Source organism: Salvelinus sp. IW2-2015, unplaced genomic scaffold (genome assembly GCF_002910315.2).
Source record: "Salvelinus sp. IW2-2015 unplaced genomic scaffold, ASM291031v2 Un_scaffold1123, whole genome shotgun sequence".
Taxonomy (NCBI): domain Eukaryota; kingdom Metazoa; phylum Chordata; class Actinopteri; order Salmoniformes; family Salmonidae; genus Salvelinus; species Salvelinus sp. IW2-2015.
The window spans coordinates 204,987-213,606 of record NW_019942738.1 but is presented as its reverse complement, the minus strand read 5'-3'; the positions used below and the strand labels follow the sequence as shown (position 1 = coordinate 213,606).

Sequence of the window (8,620 nt, the reverse complement as noted above, 5' to 3'; positions counted from 1 at the left end):
CAGAGACGGTGGACAGCTGCGGTGGGAAAACAAACAGAGCAATATGGAGATAATGAAGTGGATATAAAGTGATTGTTATGGATATTGAGATGAATGAATATGCTACGTCTTCAAAAACATGTTGCTGTGAAAGGAGACTTTATGGCATGCGTTTATGATCAGTCAAATATTTAAGCCCATGAAATACATGAATTTTATCGATTTAAAGAGTCCAAGTTGCACCACGATACTTTCATTGTCAAAAAAGCTATAGAAAAAACATACAATAACAAAATAAAATTAAACAATCTAGCAGTTGAAAGGCCAATCAGTATGGAAAAGAATACATTGGACTGATGGGCCTCCTGGGTCAAAGTAGTGCACTAAATAGGATTAGTGCTGCTACTGGCTGTTTATTATCTATGCATAGTCACTTTACCCCTACCTACATGTACATATTACCCCCTGTATATAGCCTCGTTATTGTTATTTTATTTATGTATTTTTTTACTTTAGTTTATTTAGTAAATATTTTCTTAACTCTTATCTTTCTTAAAACTGCGTTGTTGGTTAAGGGCTTGTAAGCATTTGAGTTGAGTTTATTTTTACAGGGACAGTGCACATTAATCAACGTTTCAGTAAAAGTGCCGGTTTTAGCCAGCCGGCTAATTTTCAACCGCAGTCCCTGGGCAGGTTATTATTTCACAGTAAGGTCTACACCTTTTGTATTCGGCGCATGTGACAACTAAAATGTGATTTGATTATCTCTTCTTCAGTTTGATTTGACCATATCGCCCAGCCCTATCCACAAATCTCAGAGGGAGAATGACTGCCTAAGCAGTCAAATGGCTCTGTATGTAAAGTGGCAGTGCCAGGGATCGGTTTGATTGGGTGCCTGGTTGACTATTTATGGAGAGCAGTAGCAGACAGGTAAAAGTGTGTGCAATTAGAGTTAGGAAACTGCTGGGTCAAGTCTTGTTTTTCTGCTGCCATGAAACATTCACTCATGCACAGATATTAATTATCTGTATGTCTGCAAAGGCTTTCTTATAAGTGAACACCCACCCCCACACCAAAACACACAACAGCAGGTGCAGGTGATGGTTCATAACCAAAGGAAACTGCAGGAACCATCTATATAAACAAAGCCTTGACCACAACTAAAAACACCGCCTCCAGGATGGAACCCACAGACATCTTGCTGTTTGTTTCCCTGTAGTCAGTTAGTCAGTCAGTCAGACAGCAGACAGACAGACAGACACAGAATGCTCCATTGTTCCATGATCATCTTCATCAAACCCATCATCATCACCAAGAGATTGTGATTGATATTATGTCAGGTAAGAGGCTATATATATCTATACTTACTCTCTATGCATGTCTCCAAAATGAGAGCAACTCTTTTCTTTTTTATCTCCCCTCTTTGTTGGGGAACAGGAGTCTGCTCACCCTACACATTGTATAGTTTAAAGGAGATAGTTACAGAGGTGAAGTGAGTAAGGAGAAAGATGAAAGTTGAGCAGTTGAAGGAAAAGAAGAAGTTGACTCAGGGATCGAACCCCGGTCTCGGGGGCATATGTACCCAGGAATTAACACTGTTTCCGCTAGACAAATCAAATAGCGACACATTTTGAGGTCTGAAAACATCTGACAAACATTGATATTTGTAATAAGTTTACCACTGGAATTTACCTTGAATGAAATGTAATGTAATATCTACCTTCTCCTCCTCCTCTCCAGGCACACAGACTTCTCTGGTTGCCCTGCTGTGGCTGTGGGGAGCGTGGCTGTCCCCTGTCCTGTCCTCGTGCACCACGGGCCGGCCAGCAGAGTGCAAGGGTGCGCTGTCAGCTCCCGGTACCAACCTGGCGGGCGAGGGTTTCGACATCGTCACCATGGAACGTAAGCAGGCCTATGTCATCGACGTGGACACCTGGAGGAAGACCAATAACGGGACCTGTACCCTCTGTGTTAACCCTTTCATGGATGGCCAGACTCAGAGGCTGCCTGCGGCTGTGGTGGACTGGCGTCCCTCGCATAAGTGCCAGATGAAGTTAGCCAGCATGGTCTACGACTCTAGCGAGGAGTTTGTGAGCAACAGCCAGACAGAGGTAATACTACTCAACTCAACATGTCAGGTGTTGGTTTCATGAGCTGAAATAAAAGATACCAGACATGTTCCATACGCATAAAACGCGTATTTCTCGAACATTTTGCAAACAAATTTGTTTACATCCCTGTTAGTGACCATTTCTCATTTGCCAAAATAATCCATCCACTTGACAGGTGTGTCATATCAATGAGCTGATTGTGCTGGGGACAGTAAAAGACCACTCTAAATGTGCAGTTTTGTCACACAACACAATGCCGCAGATGTCTCAAGATTTGAGAGAGCGTGGAATTGGCATGCTGACTGAAGGAATGTCCGCCAGAGCTGTTGCCAGAGAATTTAATGTTAATTTCTCTACCATAAGCGGCCTCTGTTGTTTTAGAGAATTTGTCAGTACGTCCAACCAGCCTTCCAAACACAGAACAAATATGTGGGCGAGCGGTTTGCTAATGTCAACTTTGTGAACAGAGTGCCCCATGGTGGTGGTGGGGTTATGGTATGGGCAGGCATAAGCTACCGACAACGAACACAATTGCCTTTTATCGATGGAAATTTGAATACACAGAAATACCATGCAGAGATCCTGAAGCTGTCGTGGAAAAATTTGGTCAGTCATATTTCACAAATACCAGAGCATGTGAGTTCAAACAGACTTTCATTACCACTTAACAAAAGCCAAGCTGGTTCATGCATACAACTGCCTTCCAGTCTTGGCACACACATTTTATATATTTGTCCTCCTTTCGTCACACTCAAAGTAACTCCTCTTAATGGCTCATCCCCTCAGGCATTTAGCCACCGTTATCTTATTGGTTTAAAATTAGGGCATGGAAACCGTAGAGCCACAGAAATAGACACAAATAGACCTGCACTCGCCTTAAGCCAGGTTCATGCATGTAGGCCCATAGTAACAGACTTTGGCACTTTACAGGAATAACAATGCATGTCATGCTGCTAACTCCTCTGAAAGGGACACCCCTGTTCTGGAAAAGACCCAAGAGGTTTAACCATAGCAACAGTACATAGTTGGCCATAACACAGTTACAGGAAAAGCCAGTCGTGTCCACACCCCAGAGAGGTGCATGTTTAATGGTGTCTAATGACCCGAAGCACACAGAGTGCACTAGTTTTGCTGGCTCCTTCTGAAATAAATTATTGACACATATGTACTGAAAAATTCACAATGAAGCCCATTGTGAAGCCCATTTTTTAAAAAGGTTTCTGTGACCAAGAGATACATATCTGTATTCCCAGTCATGTGAAATCCATAGATTAGGGCCTAATGAATTGATTTAAATTGACAGATTTCCTCACATGAACTGTAACTGAGTAAAATCTTTGAAAGTGTTACATGTTGCATTCATATTTTTGTTCAGTATATAATATATATATATATAGAGAGAGCGAGAGAGAGCTTTATAATAATAATAATCATAAGTATAATAATAATATAAATAAGAATAACTGATTCAATATATATTTAAATATAGCGCTTTTCCCAAAACTCAAAGTGCTTTATGTGGGTAAACTCACCTTATCCACCACCATGTGTAGGTAGATGTCAGCTGGAAGATTGGTCTGGACGTTATGACCCCCCAGGCTAAGGGGTCGGTCATGGTGGGGGGCACCCACTCCAGAGCTGCCAAAACGGTGATGAGCCAGTCGAAGAAGGACAAGTACAGCTTCATCAAACAGGATATACACTGCTCTTATTACAGGTGATATACCTTATAAATATAAAATCACTTGTATTGTAGACGTTTAACTTTATAGAACCAACACTGCTCTCTACAGGCTATAAACTCTCCATCTTGTGTGTTTCTTTCTCAGTTACCGCCTGCTAGATGACCCTCCCCTGCACCCTGAGTTCTCTCGCTCCCTGGGCCTCCTGCCCCCCCTCTACACTGACCAGACCAAGGTTGACTACAGACGTTTTCTTGACAACTTTGGCACCCACTTCATCAAGAAGGTTCTCCTGGGGGGGCAGGTGAAGAGCGTGACCTCCCTGCGAGTGTGCCAGGCGGCCCTGAGCGGCTACAATGAGAACGAGGTCAAGTACTTTTTAATCAAAATATATTAGTAAATGTATTTATCTATGTATTTTTATTTATTTATTTAAAGAAAATGTACATTACGTTACAATACAAAACAATATAATAATCCAGGTCAAGGACTGTCTTGAGGCTGAGGCCTCCGTCGCCACCAGTACCGGATCAGCTGAACTCAACACAGAGACCAAGTTCTGCAAGAAGGACCTTCAGAAACGTGACACCAAGGACCGCTTCAGCAGCACCTTCAAAGAGAGGTTCGATTGATTTTGATTTGATAGATTTTGGGGGGTCAATGGGCATTATACAAGACTTATAAAACACATATTTCCATTGTGGTCCTCGTTTAAGACAAAACATGTGATAATGATAAACAAACAGGTTTACCGAGGTGGTGGGGGGACAGACGGACGGGACGCCCGACCTGCTCTTCTCCGAAACGGGTAAAAACTCCAAGGCCTTCGCTGATTGGGCGAGCAGCCTGAAGACCATCCCTGACATCATCAACTACTCCCTCCAGCCCCTCCACCTATTGGAGAAGCAGYCCAGGAAGCGGGCTGGGCTGAAGAAGGCTGTGGAGGACTACATCCTGGAACACGCTCTGGTCAAGCACTGCTCTGGGAAGTGCAAGGGAGGCTCCAGCTCCAGTGCCCACGACTCCTGCCAGTGTGTGTGCCAGGCCAGCAAGGAGATGACCAGCCAGTGCTGCCCGCAGGAGAAGGGCCTGGCCCACATTACCGTCACTGTGAAGAATGCCAGGGGCCTCTGGGGGGACACCACGTCCGAGACCGACGGCTTCGTCAAGGTATTACCTATTTTATTTTACTATTTTAACTTACTATGAAGTTTGTTCTTCAGTGGACTTTAATGTTAAAGTCTAGGATTTTACATTTCCGTAGCCCCATCCCTCAGCTACACAAAAGTATGTGGACACCCTTTCAAATGAATGGATCTGGCTATTTCATCCACACCCCTTGCTGACAGGTGTATAAAATAGAGCGCAGAGCCATGCAATCTCCATAGACAAACATTGGCAGTAGAGCGAGGTCCACACAGAAAGGGTTTGTCGAGATCGGTGTGGAAGAACTGGACTGGCCTACACAGAGCCCTGACCTCAACTACATCGAACACCTTTGGGATGAATGGGATCGCCAACTGCGAGCCAGGAACAGCAATGCTATAACATATAGTGGAAAGCCTCCCCAGAAGACTGGAGGCTGTTATAGCAGCATATTAATGTCCATGATTTTGGAATGAGATGTTCAATGAGCAGGTGTCCACATACTTTTGACCATGTAGTGTGTATACCAAAACAAGTGGCGGGGGGTCCCGTTTTGTTGTTTTTTCTAATAACATACAGTAGCCTTAAATAAAGTTTGATTTGGTTTGATCCGTCAAGGTGTTCGTGGATGACAAAGCTGTGCAGACCAAGGTGATCTACAACAACAACAACCCTGCCTGGAAGTCATTTTTCGACTTCGGATTCATCAAGCTCTCCCTGGCCAGCGAGCTGAAGTTTGAAGTGTACGATGAAGACAAAAACTGGTACAAGTCTTGGAACGACCTCCTAGGGAAGTGCAGTTTCCAGCCAATCGTAGCGGGTCCTCACAAGAGCATGTGTCCCATGAATCATGGCAACCTGTACTACGCCTACAATGTTGACTGTGCCCCAGGACTTGGGGGCTCCACCTGTGGTGAGTATGTCCCCTCTGGGATGAACTCTGACCTCTCTGACCTCTACACCTCCCGCAACTCCCTCAACATGACCCAGGATCTTCTGGCTCACATCCGGACGGGCCGGCCCCTAGGAGACCCCCTGGCTTTTATGGTTAAGCAGAAGGCTAATGGTCACGAAAAAAACACATGAATCTCACATCGCATGTGAGGGATAATGGTTACCCTTGTATCCTTGCTCTCAGTGAGCTGTGATCAAAACCGCTATGCTATGCATTATAAACCTTATCCTGGCCTATCTAACTTTAAGCCATACCATTTCTAACCTATTGTTCTGAACCATAAATCATTTGACTTTGGTAAAAAAAAATGACAATCATCAACAAAAACATCCAAAGTACTGTGTATTTCTGAAGGTAATGGTTTATATACATGTTTTTATGTTTATTTGACAGGGGCCATGTACAATTACAACATGAAATATCATGCATTAACTGTGCCATGTTGTTTGTTGTCACATCACTTGTCCCTGCTCTCAAAACCGCTATGCTATACACTATAAACCTTAGCCTGGCCTGTTTAACCTTAATGCATACCATTTCTAACCTATTGTTCTGAACAAGAAATCATCAACAAAAACATCCAAAGTATATGTATTTCTGAAGGTAATGGTTTATTTGAATTTTAGTATGTTCATTTGATAGAGGCCATGTACAATTACAACATGAAATGTATTGCATTAAACTTGACTTTTGTTTTCATTCTCTCATGACTGTGCCATGTTGTTTGTGCTCCACTGCAATAAAAAGCTACTTGATTTGATACATTCAGCTGGAAGTCCAGTATATCAATTCATTGACCCTCACTTGAAAATCAATGTGCTGCTTTTGTGTTGTATTCAATAGAAGCCATTTTTCTCTAAGTATATAATCATTAAATACATTAAATATTAATATTTACAACAGATGGTGTAGCCTACTTTGTTTAAAGACGTTCACATTCACCTGTCGAACATGGAATGTCTACACACCGCCAAGCGTCTCAATTCCAGGCAAGCTAGATGGGCTCTGCTTTTCAACCAGTTCAACTTCTCCCTCTCACACCGACCGGGATCCAATAATGTCAAGCCGGATGCACTGACACGTCGCTATAGCCCCACGGCTACAACTCCGGATCCCGAGGCCATCCTTCCCACCTCGTGCTTGGCAACGGCACTCAGCTGGGGAATAGGGAAGCAGGTTTGTGAGGTGCAGCGTTCCCAGCTTAACCCCGGGGGGGGGCCCAGAAAACAGGATGTTTGTTTCTGACGTGGCCCGCTCCTCGGTCCTGGAGTGGGCCCACTCCTCCAGGCTTGCCTGCCACCCGGGCTCCCGTCAGACCCTGGCCTTTGTGCGACAACGCTTTTGGAGTCTACCATGGTTCCTGACATCTCCGCATTCGTCGCCGCATGCACGATCTGTGCGCAGATCCGAACCGGTTTCCCAAAGCCGACCACTTCCTTCCTCTCCCCAAGCTACCCTCTGCCAAAGAGACGGGCCAGCTCATGGTGCGACACATCTTCCGAATCCATGGACTCCCAGTGGACATGGTCTCCGACCGGGGTCCTCAGTTCTCATCCCGGTTCTACACACTCATTGGTTCGTTGGCCAGCCTGTCCTCCGAGTCCCACCCCCAGTCCAACGGCCAGTCTCCACCAACCCCACCACCTGGAGCCAGCAACTAGTGTTGGTCAAATACGCCTGCAGCACCCTTCCTTGCTCTGCCACGGGGCTCTCGGCCTTTGAGTGTTCTCTGGGTTATCAGCCGCCGCTCTTCCCTGAGCAAGAGGAAGAGGTCAGCATACCTTCGGCCCAGATGTTTGTCCGCCGCTGTCGTCGTACCTGGAGGAGAGCCCGGTCGTCTCTTCTCAAGACCACCTCCAGGTATCGACGACAAGCGGACCGCCACCGGACCCCTGCTCCCCGGTATCGTCTCAGGCAGAGGGTATGGCAGTCCACCCGGGATCTGCCCCTCCGGGTGGAGTCCCGCAAACCTTCCCCCCAGTTTATCGTCCCTTTTGTTATGTTATGGCGCCAGATCATGTTCCCCGAGGTGGTAATTCCGGTGATAACGTAGGCGGTGCCACGGCAGTAGTTGTTGAGGCGCTTGCGGATGACGTGCTCCTGTTCCCTCCAGGTGCCGAATTGCCTTTTTTTGTATGTGTTGTAGTTTCGATTTCTGGACGAGTGGTTCTCTAGCCCACGGAGGGCTCTCCATGTACAGCACTCCTTTCCACCTCCCTGAACACCATCCGTCATTGCCATGGTAACAGTAGTAGCCTGTCTCCAAGTAGGGGCCATGATGAATTGCACTACAGGTCACGAATGTAGAAATGGAGTTAAGCTGCCAATGGAAGGAAAGGAAGAGTCTGTGTGTCGAGTCTGAGGAGCTTCAATGAGGTGATATGTCCTTCCCGCTTCCTTGTTTGTGCTGTCTCTCTCTCTGTTACTATTGTCTGTTCTGTCTTTCCGTCCGTCGTTAAGTACCTATCTGTGTCCTGAGCTCTTTGGTCGGCTAGCTCTGAAGGAGAGGTACACCTGTGTCACATTGCGTTATCTCTCCCTAATCTGGGCTCAGCTAGAAAGCCATGCCTTTTAGCCCAATTGTCATTGCAGCCTGGTCCAGATGATTTGTGCTATATAGCATGGCTACTGGATTTATGACAACAACTATAGAAGTTGGCAATACAGCACAGAGTCTGGAACCAGGGTAGGCTATTTCCCAAACCCTGATGGTTTTTTCCATTGTTCCATTGGTGTTGGAGAGAATG

General features: G+C 45.6%; 1 protein-coding gene across 1 annotated transcript; it reads left to right on the top strand.

Moving 5' to 3' along the window:
* The first annotated feature begins 987 nt into the window (after window positions 1-987).
* On the top strand, window positions 988-6,641 carry LOC112069793 (perforin-1). Its single transcript, XM_024137165.2, has 7 exons — window positions 988-1,319; window positions 1,720-2,090; window positions 3,644-3,807; window positions 3,920-4,139; window positions 4,255-4,394; window positions 4,519-4,942; window positions 5,537-6,641. The coding sequence occupies exons 1-7, from the start codon at window positions 1,313-1,315 to the stop codon at window positions 6,002-6,004; spliced, it is 1,794 nt and encodes a 597-aa protein (XP_023992933.1). The 5' UTR covers window positions 988-1,312; the 3' UTR covers window positions 6,005-6,641.
* The last annotated feature ends 1,979 nt before the right edge of the window (window positions 6,642-8,620 follow it).